Source organism: Castor canadensis, chromosome 13 (genome assembly GCF_047511655.1).
Source record: "Castor canadensis chromosome 13, mCasCan1.hap1v2, whole genome shotgun sequence".
NCBI lineage: Eukaryota > Metazoa > Chordata > Mammalia > Rodentia > Castoridae > Castor > Castor canadensis.
In genome coordinates this window covers 34510567-34526730 of record NC_133398.1, presented here as the reverse complement: position 1 = coordinate 34526730, position 16164 = coordinate 34510567, and the positions used below count along the sequence as shown (strand labels likewise).

The 16164-nt window shown below is 47.2% G+C and overlaps 1 protein-coding gene across 1 annotated transcript in view; it reads right to left on the bottom strand.

Moving 5' to 3' along the window:
* Gabbr2 (gamma-aminobutyric acid type B receptor subunit 2) overlaps positions 1-16164 on the bottom strand; it is a 342858-nt gene that overhangs the window by 98523 nt on the left and 228171 nt on the right. Inside the window, exon 8 of the mRNA XM_074051393.1 lies at positions 2754-2814. Within this exon, the coding sequence (XP_073907494.1) occupies positions 2754-2814 (61 nt within the window). The remainder of the gene's footprint in view (positions 1-2753; positions 2815-16164) is intronic.

Below are 16164 nucleotides of genomic sequence, written 5' to 3'. Positions count from 1 at the left end.
AAGCAGTGGCTCTGGACAGGGAACCTCTACTGCAGGGTCGGCTGAGGGGCTGCCCCGTGTTTGTCAGCTCTGTCACAAGACCTCTGCTCCTCTGTCCCCTCCAAGTGAGAGAGGAGGGCAGAGGCCAGGCAGAGAAATAGACAGGACAGAGCAAGCATGAAAGGCTGGGCAGAAAACATGGCCCTATGTGGAGGCTTTTGTGAGGCTACTGGCATGAGGCACTTCAGGAGTAGGTAACCCTGGGGTGGGGGATAAGTCCATCTTGTGGAAAAGTTTCCAGAAGGTTCCAGAAGACAGAGTCTAAACCAGTCCCTTTTTGAGGGGAGGGAGAAGCACAGGCTCCCAAGGAGGGAATTGAGTCAAGAGGCTGCCCAGTGTAGGCCGCAGTTTCCTCTCTGAAATGAAAGGCTAAACAGCCCTTCCAGCTTAGCTAGCACAGTCAGCGACTCAGTGCCCTTCTACTCTTGTGTGCAAGGCACCTCTGAAACCTTAGAATTTGGAAAACGAGCTGTCATGTTGCTGCACACACCTTCCCTGCCCCTCGGATGCTGCTGGCTTCTTTCAGTCTCCAAGTTCCTACTAGATTAGCAGGACCAGCATCTATTCTACACACAGATAAAAGGAGTATCTGAAGGCCTTGGCCCGACACACCATAAAAGAGGGACACAAATGTGGGAAAGGCAAGGTGCCTAAGTGAGCACGTGGATGCTGGGAAAAGCTAAGGTCCAGGCCCAGGCTTGCCACTAGCCAGCCATTTGTCCCTGGGCAACATATCACTTCCCTGAGCCTCAGTTTCCCCATCTAGATAACCAGGAAGTAGTGGGAATGAGCTCATCTCTGAGGCCCTTGCCCTGTCTGACATCCTATATACCAGTAAGTGTGTGTGTGTGTGGGAGGGGGGAGGGGGACAGCATCCACCCAAGGATGCCAACAAAAAGGCACCCAGGTATCAATGCGCCAGAAAAATGTAGATCTGCCTCTGAAAAGTGTCATAATTTTGACAAGGTGCTTGTCATAATTGTTATTTACATGTTGAGTAAAACTGAAATGCACGGGTTTATATGTGTTACCTTAGTTTGTTCTCTCCACATTCCAAGTGGGTAGGTAGGATCTGTCCCTATTCTACAGATGAGGACAATCAAGGCTCACTGAGAAGAATTCACTTGCCTCATGTTCTGCAGGTATCACTTGCACTCAAGTGAGCTGGACCACGATGCCCGGCCCTGACCTGCTATTTGCTGTACTACCTTCCTTATAAATCCAGATCTGCCTAAACCCACAATCACAGGAAGTAGTGCTTAAACCTAACACGTGAAAAAGAAAAAGGCAAGAAAACTGGTGTGCATTAGTAGCTGTGATCAACTGATCCATATTTTACAAAATACTCTCTTCGAATGATATAATTTGAGAACTGGAAAAGTGACAAGAGAATTTAGCTGCAATCACTTGAAAAAAAAAGTACGTATCTTTGCCAGGATGCTTACTTTGTTCAACCAATGAAGACAACTTAACAAATGGGAAAATAATTACATTTGCCTAAAATGACATCTTTTGTGCATGCCAGAGAGCTGACATGTGTTTCAATTATCTGCCAAGGGAAGAGGAATGGGGAAACCTACAAGATTGCATTATGAAGTGATAGTGCTGAAAACCACCTCTACCCATTGATCAGGAGAGATTTGTCTGGTGGGATTTGTCTGAATGAGTCTGAACAACTTGCTTTAATTTCTTGCTTTTCCCTAGAACTCTGGGATTTGCTCAAAGTGAGCGAACCCAGCAGGCACTGCCCTCCTTGTGGAATTTCCCACAAGATCAAGATGTGGAAAAACCCTGCATTGATGAATGGTCCATCTGGTGGTTTGGGATGTCCATTCTTCTAATGACTGTACTGGGCTGAACTGAGGATTTGCCCTGAGGCCCAGCCCTGCTCCCTAGGGATGTCCTGAGGACTCTAACAAGTCACAGTCCCTTTCTGGGCCTCTGTTTCCTCCTTATCACACAAGGAACTTGGTCTGGGGGTTTCTGAGGCCCATTCAGAAAAGTCCAACAATTACAGAACAGAGACGAAGAGACACCTTGTGTGGATTCTCCAACGAGCAAGCCATCAGCTTTGAAGAAAGCTTTGAAATGTTCAGATAATCGACATGGAGTGGGAATGAAGGCCATTAGGACTGTTGTGAAATGTTTTAGATATGACAGTAGTATGGTGGTTGTTTTTAAAAAGTCCTTATCTAGTAGAAATGCATACTGAAGTATTTATAGGCTGAAATGAGATAATGTCTAGGAGCTCCTTTAAAATATGACAGCGAAACATGGGGGGATGGGAGTTAGCAAAGATAAAACAGGACTGGCAAAACCTGGATAATGGTTTGAGCTAGGGGACGGCGACACGAAGGCTCATCATGCTAGTTGTCTCTTTACGTTAGAGTCTGTCGAACACTTCTATAATCAAGCCCAGTGATAGTGCAAGCCTTCTCGGCACACTGCAGCTGACTTACTGCCAGCCTCCCTACCTTTCTGGGCCCTGGGTCCTGTGCGGAGGTGGAGTAGGCTTGCAACATAACACGGTTGAGAACATTCTACGTAAGTGAGAGCTAGCGCTTTCTGCAGATGCGTTTTCTCTTGACTCTCTCTTGTTTTCCCTGGAATCTCACATCATATTTTCATTTCTTTTTGATATATTTTATTGCAGAAACACAACATCCCTGAGAACAAAAGCCATCAACTAGAAAGAATAAATATCAAAAGCCTACCTTGAAACTGAGTAAATTTAATGGTCCCCATTCTCTCCCCATTCCGGAACACAACTTGACCCTAAAAACAGAACGGAACAAACAAACAAGAACAAAAGAGAAATGCCACATTAGCCCAAACACTACTGAGCTCACCAAAATTCATTAACTATACAATGTGATTATTAATATTGGAGAAAAATTAGACTCCCATTGGACCACAGATGCAAAATCAAACTAATTATTTTTAAATTAGTTGTGACTTTATCTGGTTAACTTGTGCAGAGCATGAAATCAATAATGGAACTATCACTTGTGAATTAAAGCCAAGATAAGCATCATCATTGTCACTGTGACTATTTATTAAATGCCCATAGGTCCTATGTTAATATGGGGACTAGGTCTTCCAGGGAAGATGGAGGCAGAGGTGAGGCCCTCAGAGACTGGTCCTCTGGCCACCCAGAAAGATGTGTGGGAGGTTAGAGTTTCTTATTAAGGACAGAGAATGTTTTTTTGTAAGTTCTTCCTGAATGGTGACGTCAGCCCCAATTATAACTGGGCTATGGTGTGGCACAAAATCAAGCTTCTAGAGCCGGCAAGACCTGACGGCTGTCACAGGCAGCAGAGGGCCCCTCATTAAGGACCTTGGGAGCTGAAGATGGAGTCATCTTCTACATCTGTCTTGTTGCCTTCCATATGCTTGGCTAAACACCAGGAATTTAAAGAGGGGATGTCACCTCTTTTTTGTCCATCTAAAAATTCCACAACCATGCAAGGAAACTGACATGAGTGATATCACTGCAACTTAATGACGAGCCTAAGTGGCAAGGGGATACAGTCATTTTACAGATCAATAAATTGAGACACACAGAGAGACTACACACTTTTTAATTACTTTTTTATTTTCATTTTTTTGGTGGTACTGGAGTTTGAGCTCAGGGCCTTGCACTTGCTTATAGGCAGGTGCTTTACCCCTTGAGTCACTCTTCCCATCCCCTACTTTTTTACAAGGTCAGTAAGTGAGGCTGGGATTCAAATCCAAGGTTCATTTTAATACCCAGGCTAGTTCTATTGCATGTTGCTTCTGATGCAGAAGTAAATTCCTCTCTCTCTTTCCATTATTGTCAAATTAGGAAAAGAAATTATTTTAAAGGTCCCCCGCTTTCTCTGATATGGCCTCACACCATCAGGGTGAAAGCACAGCGAATACTCCCATCCCACTAAATCCTCAGAAGAAAGCCTGAGAGCATCTTCCCTTTGGTGGAGCTCAGAGTGTGAGGCCCTGCATCTTTCGGAGCAAATGGGATCCCCCACCTGTTCTTAGAACAGAAACACCTCCAAGGCCACTTTGACACCTTTTTGAAGTCCCGAAGACAGTGAAGACAGCTGTAAGTAGTATCATTTTGAAACTGACACCCACAATTCTGTATTCAGGTGTGAAAACACTTCAAGGGAAGGTGAGACTGGAGCTGTGATTTTATTTCTAGGGACAATTGGAAACTACAGAACACCTTCTAAAAGGATGCAAATAGACCACTTTGCCTGGGTGGGAAAAATGCAACCATCCACCCCATCCACCAGGAGTGTTTTTTTTTCCTTCCACAAATGTGGAGATCTAACTAATTTACCAATCTCCTGCCACATTTTGAAGAATCCCCAAACTTCCAGGTTTACAATGTGAATAATTCTGCAGCATCTTTTGTAGATTAAATTAAAAGTATATGGAAGGGTGCCCAAGCCTAGATGGATGACACTGGAGTGGGGAAAGTGGAGGTGAGCATCAATCAGCCTCCACTTTTGTGTTTTCTTTTCAAACAAAACTAGCTAGTCCATTCTGAAGTAAGATCTGTCATATTTCTATTTTACCAACAACAGCTATTTCCACTAATAGTAACTCTCCAGTCTTCTTAATTTCTTGGGTAAAAGGGTGGAAGGAGGCTGGCATCTGCCTCTCATAAACGTGGGTTCTCTCTCCCCTCAAGCGAGTTCCTGGACATCTCTGAATTACATACCTAGCACAGTTCCTGATAGACAATAGGCACTTGGTAAATGACAGTAACCACTTTTATTGAAACACTTTTCATTGCAGGGAACCAAAATGAAAGGGTGTGAGGTATCAGGAAGCGTTTGAACCCTTGGAAGGAGATTTTCACTTCCTTTGGGACATCAGCTGGCAAAGGGAAAAACCAAGGTGGGCTCCCTGCTCAGAAACATCAACAGAATGAATGAATCCCCAGCATCCCTAGCAACCCCAGCCACTATGGGTCCTACCTACTCCAGGAGAAGGGCAGGTTTCCTTCTGTGGTGACCAGTGTCCATGGGAACACAGGTGGCTAACTGCTCTATGGAGGTCTACACCAGAGGTGGGACTATGAAGCCCCGTGAAGCCCCCTTCCGAGGAAATGGACTTCCTTGATGCTCCTAAAGGAGTCACCATCTATCTAATGGGTCTGACAGACGAAGCCCCTTCTGCTTCTCTGATTATCACCAACTGGACAGAGGCTCACAGACCCAGCCAAGGCAACCTGGATGGGACTAGTACACGAGGGCTTCCTGCCCATGAGGGGATTTTCAAGAAAGTGTTCATCCAACAGCTATCCTCCATTTAGAAGGCGGTCAACTTACACAGCACAAATATTTACCTACCTTGTGCCAAGGACTTTTATTATTTATTTATATTTTGAGATGGGGACACTGTTGCCTGAAGGCTGGCCCCAAACTCCGAGGTCAAGAGACCATCCTGCCTCTACCTCCCAAGTAGTACCCAGCTCAAGGTCTCTTCTAGATACCAATTCTTGCTCTCGGACAGGTACGCATCTGATTAGGAGAGGTGGACAGAACCATGGCATCAATAAATAAGACGTTTCAGGCAGCAAGAAGGGCTGTGAAAAAGATGGAAGGGAGAAGGTGCCAATTTAAATGTCATGGAAAGACCTCAGGGAAGAGGTGACAAGACAGCAGAAACCTGCATGCGGGGAGAAAGGTTGCAGCTGAACAGCCAGGCGTAGGTGGGAAAGCACTCGGAGAGTTTGAGCATAAGGGCCAGGATGGTGGGAGTGGGGCAGGGGCAGGTAGGCAGGGGCCAGGTGACACTCGGCCTGGAGACCCTGATAGGGGGTTGGAGGTGTTTCTAGGTGCTAAGACCACCACTAAGGATGGGGTGGGGCTTAACAAAGCAGTTCTATGATTTGGGTTAGGATTTGAGCAGCTCACTCTGGCTGTGGGAGAGAGAATGGATGGTAGTGGGCACAGGTGGAAGCAGAGAACCTGACTGGAGGCTCTGGCGCCAGCAATGCGGGTGTGAGAGGACAGTGACAGGCTAGAGGTGGCCAGACTATCTTGTGGCTGCAGGGCTGTGGCTGGGCAGTTCTGGGCTTTCCCTCACGACTGCCATCCTGGCAGTGGGGATGCTGCTTGGATGCCTCTTAAGGTGGGCACGCACTTCCCAGCTGTCAGGCATCTTGGCTGTTGGTGACTTGTCCTGCACCCAGAGTGCTGTGTCAGTTAAGGTGATGATCCCTCCCTAGAGCAGTCTGTACAAAGGTCACAGGGTCAGTGCACAGGTATGGGGCTCCCAGGGATGACTCAGAAGGACTGCAGGACCCAGGGGTTCTCATGGCATTACAATTGTATCCTGTTTCTACTTGACATTCACTCGACACAGCCCTGCTTCTCTGGGATCCCCCAGGCCTTGTTCCTGAGAGAAAGTCCTGACATCCTTCTTACAAACAAAGCTACCTCCCAGTTGGCTTCCTGGGTAACCCAGCCTCAATCATCTCCCTTGCCACCTGAACGGGTCTGAGTAATAGGAGGAGGCAATGCCTGCTGAGTGAAGTTCCTGTGGCCACTAGCCTGCTTTGGCTCCCTCTGGCCTCTGTGACGGCCAGGAGAGTGGGCAGCACGCTGTTCCCACATTTCCAGAATCCCCTGCCCTCTGGTACCATTTAGGTTCTGCCAACATGAAGCATTAGCAGACTAGACTAGGTTAGAAAGGTTGCATCAGGGAAAAACTACTTTTTTTCTGCTTTGGTGACAGTACAGAGAGCTACAAGGGGCCACATAGGGTTCCTGGCTGCCTGCTCAGTGCTCTGAGTTGGGATCCCCAAAGCAGCAGAAACAGCAGTGGCAGTGGCCTTAGAGACCTGGTGCTTGGGTACCACTTCTTTTATTTATTTCACATTCCAAATCTGCTCTGTGGTCATTTTAAGAAACTCCCTGGACGTTAGGCTCCATTATCAATCAGCATCCAGGGAAGAAAATAGAAACCTTTCAGAGACCACCGCGGCCCCATCTCCCTTTCTGTTCCTCCAGCCCCAGGGGCTCCACAATGTCTGTAGCATCTGACCTTCATTGACAGTGCTCCTTGCTTTGCCTCTCCATCTACTCCAACAAGTGGCAAGTCCCCTGTGTTCAGTCTCCCTAGAAAGTGCCCAATGTGGCTTCTATTCTCTTTACTAGAGCCTCGTTGACATAACTTCCTAGGATTTGTAAGAATGATCACAGATGTGGAATAAAATAAAATAATGCAGATAAAACCCCAGAGTGGATAAATGGTAAGGATTTTCTTTCCTCCAGGAAGAGATATTGCTAATGTAAAAAAAAAAATAGCCTGTTTCATAAAAGTCAACCTAAACTAACACTTCAGTATAAAGCTGCATTTGCTTTTCAGATAAATCTTCAGAAGGCATGGAAAATACATAGGGAAAAACTGGTTTCAGCATTCGTCATGTAAGAGTCAAACACTGCCATGATCTGAGCTGGGACAGTCACCGAGCATTTCTGAGCCTCGGTTCTTCATCTGGAATACAGGAAGAACAATGCCTACTTCTCAGGACCGTGTGAAAACTACAGAAGACAATTAGGAAAAGGGACTAGTACTAGGTGTGGTGCTTCACACCTGTAATCCCAGCACTGGGGAGGCTGAGGCAGGGAGGATGAAAAGTTTGAGGCCAGCATGGACTACATAGTGAGAATCTGTGTCAAAAAACTTAAAGAAGAAAAAATAGTACCCCAGATTGACACCCAATAAAGGGTGACTTTCATCATATAATCCTCCAGTTAATTTGCACCAGCAATATCCCATCCTTATATGAGGTGGGAATTCCCAGAAATGTCAGTGGGGAGGAAGTGTACATTGAGGTTACAGATCTCCTTCTAGAAAATCCCAGAAAGATTCTGTTTTCATTGTTCACCATCTGTACTGCTAAACATGAGTAAAATGCAACAATTTATTAATCTCACGGGTCAGACCTATTTTGTTTTCTTTTTCAACCTTGCAGCCGGGGACAGGCCTACCCCACCCAGGTACAGATCTGGTACAAGATCAGAGAGGCAGAAGGCGACAGTGTGAGGTCTCTGTGATGTCTTCAGGCAGCAGTAGCTGCAGTGTGGAGCTCTGGACACACTGAGGCTCTGCTTCTCAGTGCATTTTGGAAAGGGTTTCTTCCCGAATCTTGTTCTGCAGTGTACTCTGCCTCTGGGCCGTCGTGTTTGCTTTGGGAGGATGAGCATGCGTGCTTCGAGTGTTTGACTTTTGCTGCAGGGTGGGGATGGGGGATCCACCCTGACGGTGCACTGGCAGGGACTCTAAGCAGTGGGAAATTGAGGGGTGTGGGTGTGGGGGGATCCTGCTTGGTGCTGGAGGAGGGGACAGCCTGCTAATGGCTGGCTGGCTGGTCTCTGCCCACTTGGGACCATTCAGCTCCACACAGGACAGCTCTGTTCTCAAAGGAATAACACTGCCTTTGCAAACACTGGGGTTAGACTGCAGAGCAGGATTGCCATCAAGGGTAGACATTCGCACCCGCAGGCTTAAAGGAGAAGGTGCCCTCTGTTCCCCCAGGGCAGCGGGACTTAAAAGAGAGAGAAAGATCAAATAATTGGGCACATCTACCCTTGGGTTCTGCAAAGGTGAAAAAATACTCTTTTTTTCCCCTGTGTGTCCCCTTGGGCTATAGGAGAGGCCACAGTTTGCTTTCTATTTAAAATGTTTTCTCGCAATGAAACTCCTTTTGATAGGCCTCAACCTACAGAGGGTTTGATGTGCCCACAGGGTTACGAGAGGCTGAGAGGCAGGGCTAGGTACAATGAAGAGAATGGGGTTCCAGAGAAGAAGGCTGGCGGGTGGTTCAGGAGATGGGGGTCAATTCCTTCTTTTCTCTCCAGTATTGTAAGAGCAGACTCAGGCTTTTTTAGAATAGCAGAGCCTCAGCCAGGAACAAAACCTCCAAGAAACAGAGGAAAAGCACACGGTGGAATATCATGGTACTTGATACAAGTATTGTTGCACTCCCGTAATGTGCCAGGCAGGCGTGAGATTAAATAGCAAGCAAAATCAGCACAGTCCTAGATTGCACAGAGCTGGCAGCCTGAGGTGAGAGACAGACATTAAACAATAACCACATGAATAAACAGTATCACAAACAGTAACAAGTAATGGGAAGGAAAACAACAGCGTGCTGTGAGAGAGAACTGCAAGACCCTAATATATACTGGGGGTTAAGGAGGCTCTTTAGAGGGAAATGCATTTGCACTGAGAACTGAAGGAGTTAGGGGAGCAACAGGAAGAATGTCCTGGGAAGAGGGAATCATAAGTAGATACAAAGGTCCTGGGGCAGGAAGAGGGTTGGGAAATCAGAGCATCTGAAACAAAGCCAGTAGGTCTCAAGTGGTAACTGAGGATGTGAGCAAGGAATGGGATTAACAAGGTGGATGGTGCAAGGTCATGCAGAACCTTCCAGGCCCTGTCAAGGAAGCTGAGCTTAATTTGAATGCAGTGGGAGGCATGGCAGGATTGTAACCAGGGGTGGCTTGACTGAAGACATACAGGTTTGAAGATTATATATAAAAGTTATACAAGGTTGGAAGAAGTGATATTCTGCTTGTGCCAGATGCTGGCTGGCTGTTCACCAACTGTTTCCTTTTCCTCCTGGATAGGGCTGGATGATCCAGGTACCTCACCAGTTAGGTGAGGCCCTGTGAGAGTTCTAGCCATGGAGTGTGGCAGAAGTGACACGTGATTTTCCAGGTCTGGCCCACGCAAGCCTCTCACGAGGGCTTTTAGCTCCCTCATGTTCACGCTGCCAACTATAACTGAGACCTAGGGGACAATGGGGACACGAGGCAGAGGAGCCTGGGATCACCAGTGAGCCCAGTGATCACAGTGGAAAGGCTGTGTACCAGCCAGAACTATCAACTTTGCCTTTTGCATATGAGAGAAATAAATTTTTACCCATTAATCCACTAAAATTCTGACATAGCTTTGTTATAGCAGCCAGTTTAACTATCCTAACTAATATAAGAATGAATAATAAAAGAAAAAATGATAAAAATGGTGCATACAGTGTGTTTACAATTATGTAAAAAAATCACTTCTACCAAATAACAGTGTTGACCGTAGTTAGTCCTGAGTTGTGTGATTATGGTTTTATGGTTTTTCTTTCTTTTCTTTTTTTTTAAATTTTTTAAATACTTTCTGATATTCTAAGATGAGCAGATATTATTTCCATAACAAGACAATTTTATTAAAAACTTTTTCTTTGAAATAATGTTATAAGGAGACACATTTTTTTCCAGACAAAAATAGCAACATCATAACCAACAAAATAACCGCTGTCTCTTGAAATAGATTCATTTTTCCTGACAGCTTAGCGTTTTTCTGAACAAGAGCCAGGAATCAGTGCAAACATAGCATATTTTCCCGCGTCTTCAAACCGGGAAGCTAGCAGCTCAGGTTGAACTTGGCCATTTCCTAGGAAGGGCCCCTGAGGCAAGTCCCTTCTCATCTCTGTCCTTAGATTTCCTTTTGCAAAACCCAAACAGCGACCATAACAAAACAACAAGAAGCCCAGAAACAAGCTGCAGAGATGGTCTGCCCTTTATTTGAGCTCTGCTGAAACACTTGTGTGTGTTATCCAAGATCCCCACACCCTGGGGTCTCCTTTACTAACACATTCTCAGACCAATGGGATGAAGTATGCACCATCACTTTCATTTTACAGAGGAGGAGACTGAGGGCTGAGAGGTCAGGAGTTTGCCTCTGGTCACATAACAGTCGGCAGCAGAGGTGGACCTCATTCCAGATGTCCAAATTTAAGCTCAAGTTCTTAAGGATATTCCAACCTTCCCTTTGCAAGACCCAGACATTGAACAGAAAATGAGCTCTGTGCAGAAGACTAGAGTGATGAGCCCCAGCTTTCTAGTTAGGACAGGTGGAGGAATGGCACTGCCACTCCTGTCTGCACAGTCAGCAGAGACCTGGTTGGACCAGTGGGTGACATCTTTGCCCAGGTTCCAGTAGGTGGAAGACGGGACCTTTGAAACTATGAAGCCAGGCATCTGAGGCCTCCTCCCAGGTTTCCACCTCCATGCCCTCTTTCCTAGTCATTTGCAAATGCAAGCAACCCTATGACTAGAACTATTTAATTTTTGCTTTAACTGTATGTTCTATTTTTGTTAAGTAGATTAGTCTCCACTAGGAGAACCAAATTGCTGACCAGTGGACCCGAAAGCCTGACACATACAATTTGCAATCTGTTGGAATCTTTTCACCAGGGTGGGTTGCAGATTGGCCTGGGGGAGGGGCAGGGCTCAAATTAGGCAGCTGGCACAGCAGCCATCAGGGTGCCAGGCGAGGGGCTCAGCTGCAGGAGGGTGCCCAGCAGACAGACACACAGATCAGATAAATAGGAAATGCAAGATGGTCAGATATGGTGATTCACAACACAGGTGACCCAGGAGAGCACTGTCCTATGCTGGAGCCCCCCAGTGACTTTGGTTGCAGTTTCTCCAGTGTGAAAGGGGATAAAGTTTGTAGTATATGAAATAGTTTCTCTTATAGAGGGGACAATCTCCGTGTAGCAAGGAACCAGGTTTAGCCTACTGGGGAAGGGTAACGGGTAGGCAGGAGTTGGGGCAGCCTGGAGAGGCCAGAGATAGCAGGTGATGGTTGCTTTTCCCCTTGAGAAGAAGGGCACCTGAAGGGACTTGGAGATGGAGAGAGACCACCTAAGGTTGGCTAAGGATGCCCTAGATCAGGAGCAGCCTAACATTCAATTTGAGTCCCTTAGAAAAATTCTCTGGTACAAATTCCTAATCGTCACCAAGACCGCCCCCACCATAAGTCCTTGTGGGAGAAGACAGTTTTTGCATTATGTTTTGTGTGGCTGTAGAAATAGCTACATTTCCTGCATGGGCAGACATGGTCCAGAGTCAAAAAAACAGGAGTGATTGTGCAAGATCCCGAATGAATTCAGCCGAAGCAGGGCTATGGGATTTCCACTGCCCTTCTCTGCCCACCCAGAATTTGAACAAATCTTGATGTTAGTTGTGGGCACCCCACACTGAGGGATGGGGTTTTTCACAGCCTTTTCAAACTCCCAAAAGCCACAGCAGGTTACATGGAAGATGCTGGCAAGGGCAGGAGGCTCTCCAGTCTTGGAAACTCCCTGGCTTGGAATTCTGGAGTAGGGCCAGAGGGTACAGAGGTGGGATGCAGGAAAGTGAAGGGAAAAGGGGCTCTTGTCCTGAGGGGAGGGGGCCACTCAGCCTTGCAGGGATACTAACCCTGGACACTCCAGCCTCCTACCCACTGGATGTGACTTCTCGGAGGCTCCAGCCAGTGTTGAAGCCCTTCTCCTCTCCCATGCCAGCCCTGTGATCACCCCCAGCCTGTATGGAGCCCAACTTTGCCCCTACTCCACTGGCTGTGCTAAGCCTGCTTCCCAGAGAGAAGCAAAGGCTTGTGCAGGACTTAGAAGAAGAATGTGCTAGACCCCACAGTGTGTGGCCAGGATTGACCTCTGCATTTGTTGAGCACCTGCGATGTCAGGCCTAGGCCAGGAAAAAACAATTCCCAAGGTTCAGCCCCACCTTTGGGGAGCTCACAGTTTGGTGGAGGAGGCAGGCTCACAGTGAGATACCCACAGTGCAGAGGCAGAAGGCCCTGATTGGCAGAGACCCTGGGTTGGAGAGCATCTATCCCAGCCTGGGCCAGAAAAGGCCTCCAGGAGAGACGGTGTCTCAAGTGAGTCCAGAAGGGCTAGAAGAACTAGCCAGCCTAGGGAAGGCTGGAGATGGTGAGTGTGTACCAGGAAGCTGGAACATCTCAAGCCAAGGCCTGAAGGTGAGAAAACCCCATATACTGAAGGAAGTGGAGGTAGTTTTAGGAGGGGGAATAGCAGAAGAAAGGAAGCGAGGGCTTCCTTTTCAAAGTACCACTGTGGGGCCAAAGATTAATTTATTCTATCAATAATGAACACTTCTGTTAGACAAAAGATGCCTGGGACAAAGTCAACAGACAGAAAACAGAATGGAAGAAGATTTTTGTAAAGGTATGAAATCAACATGATATTCATATCCAGATTAGACACAGAACCCTTGAAAGTCAGCCATACTAAAATGACAACCCCATCAGAAAAAAAGCAAGTTACAACAAAGAAACCCAGAAGCCAAGAAGTACCAAAAATGATGCTTAGTCTCATTAGAAATTAAAGAAAATCAAATGCAAGTGATGTCCCTTTATAGCTATCAAATAACAAAAATGAGCAGTAGAGCTAGTCCAGGTGGTGTTGGCAGTGTAAAGGCCGGGGACTGCATCACTCCTGGTGGAATGTCACAGGAGTAGCCTCTGGATGGCATCTGGCATCTCAAGTCCCCTGACCCAGAATTTCACTCCTGCTTTCAGCCTTAAGAAATTCTCATAAGGGGACATTTGGCAGACTGTGTGTGTGTGTGTATGTATGTGTGTGTGTGTGTGTGTGTGTGTGTGTGTGTGAGAGAGAGAGAGAGAGAGAGAGAGAGAGAGAGAGAGAGAGAGGAAGACAAACAGACACACAGAATCTGAAGCAGTAGATTAGGTGCAATGGAAGAATGATCTCGCAGCATATTGCTTCGTTAAACAAGGAAGAAAAAAGATGACACAGGTATAACACAATATATTTACACAAATTAAAAACAACCAGGCATGGTGGTTCACGCCTGTAATCCCCAGCACTTGGGAGGCTGAGGAGGAGGATAGTGAGTTCTATGCCAGTCTGGGCTACACAGTAAGAACCTGTCTCAAAAATCCAAAAGCAAAAATAAACGAACAAAAAAAACCTCCAACAAAACAAAGGAAGGTCCACACAATAATGATGCACATTTTGCAAAACTACAGACAAATGAAAACGTACAATTAGACTCATTAGAACACCTATTGCAGAGAAAGGGGAATGGGATGGGGAGTGGGGATAAAGAATGAATTAATGACACAGGGCTGGGTTTGCCTGAACCTGAAGTGTGGACTGCCATTAGCTGAAGACTAGCCGATTCTCTGCACCTGAAGAGGTGGAACAAGTGAACCAGAACCCAGACTGCGCCCGAGGGTAGGGAACTCCACCTGGGCCAAGGAGTCCTGAGCTTTGCTCACCTGTGCCTGTTCATCTGGTCAGAAGTTTGTGACTCACTCATTGATCACACCTCTCAGCTGGGCACTGGCAGGCTCTAGGGCTGATGCAGTGCTGTGCTCTGGTCCTGCTGCAAGGCCAAGTACCTATGGGTCTGCTCTGGCATTCAGTGGCTCCCACCTGGGGCAATCTAGGTAGTCACCTTCCCATTTCTGGGCTGAGGAGAGTGAGGCTCAGATAGGTGAGTCACTGAGTCTCAAGGCCACAGTTATCATTGTGGCTGGCAGGACTGGCATCCAAGCTCAGGATGATGGAACTCTGTAGTCCCACACTTTCCCTCCACCCTATCAGAAGAGGAAAAGAGAAAACAGCCATTCTAGGCGGACTAATGTCCTGGCCTCGGCTGGCTGAGCTTACACACTGCTATCAAGGCCAGGAAGGCTTCAAGGAGGAAGCAGCACTGGTAAGGCACTGGAGGAGGAGAAGAATCTGGACTTGGGATGGGATGTCTGCTTTGTTCACAACTGTATCTCAACTCCTAGAGCTGCCCCCAGAATGTAGTGGGTGCTCAATAAAAAGCTGTGCGATGAAGGACGGACAAATGAAAAGTGGACAGGAAATGCACGGGATGGCTAGGAGCTTAGGTACAGGTATGGAGTGGGTGGGGAACAGGTGAGGCAACAGATCTTGAGTCCCAGCCTAAGTATTGTAGGCACCCTTCTGCCAGCCATGGGGCCCATGGGCAGTGTTTGAGCAAGCATACCCCCTTTACAGGTCATGCTCAGGCAAACAGACTCTCACAAAGCTTTGCCTTCTCAGAGGCCACCAAGATGACGCACAATACACAACTTACCCAGGAGGTGGGCTCAGGGCACTGCAATAGCAGCTAGGAGACCAAAGAGGGGTCTTGGCCCTGTGTCCTGGTTCCTCCTCTCTATCTGTAAAACGGTGTGTGTGTGTGTGGCAGGAGCACTGGATGGGGCAGTCTCCCAGACTCCTCCCAGCTGTAACGACCCTTGATGGCCAGTGAGTCACCACCCATGCCCCTGACCTTGGAAACAGAAGGCTGGGCTGGCAGGCAGGTGTCCTGGCACATCAAATTGGGAACACATTCTCCCTCTTGGCTTGGCTCCCTGACTAGAACCCCAGATGGCACCACATGGTGGCTGGGAGATTATGACTCCCTTGGTGCATAGGCTAAACCTAAAAATCTTTCATCAAGCAAAAACTCTTCCATGAAGAGGCAGGTACTGGCACAGGAGAAGAGGGAAGGGAGGCAGGCTGCTGTGCTGATGGCCCCAGAGGTTCTTAAAGAGGTTCAGGAGGCCCTTCTGACAGCAGGCACCAGCATGGAGAGCATGGGATGCTAGGAGGGCTATGAATGCACAGTCAGGCATCCCAGAAGGCTTGCATGATTGAAACAGGGCTGAACGCTGCTTCAAACTCTCTTTAGAGGTAAGTGGCACTTTTAAATCCTAGAGCTGTCCCCAGCACATAGCATGGGCTCAATAAAAAGTGTGATGAATGAGTGAACAAATGGATAAGCAGGAAATGCATAGGACTGTAAGGAGCTCAGGGGCAGGTGTATAACGGGTGGGGAACAGAGAAAGGAACAGGTCTTGAGTCCCAGGCTAAGTGGTGTGGGCACTGGGATCCATGGGCATTGCTTGAGCAAAAGTATGCCCTTCACAGGTCATGCTCAGGTAAACAGACTCTGAAAAATACTCAGCTGAGTCCTAGGGGGTGCTGTGCACAGCTCCTTGCAGTTCTCTTCTCTGGTACTCTGCCTTCTAACTTGGCCTCCTTGTTCTCCTGGAATTCTTAGTTCTGTCTCCTCAAGTCAGCGAGACTGCCAGGCTCTGTTTGGGTTCCTCTCTCCTGGGCAGTAGCCTAGAAACCCTCCAGCTATCAACTGACTAATTGTCATGACTCACAGCTCTTGTGTTCTTTCTCTCAGTGGTCTGCTCCTCAGGTGTCTGCAGTCTAATGTCTGGAAAGTGTTGCCTCACCTCTTTGGACATTTTTTTTTTAAAGTTATTATGGCAAGA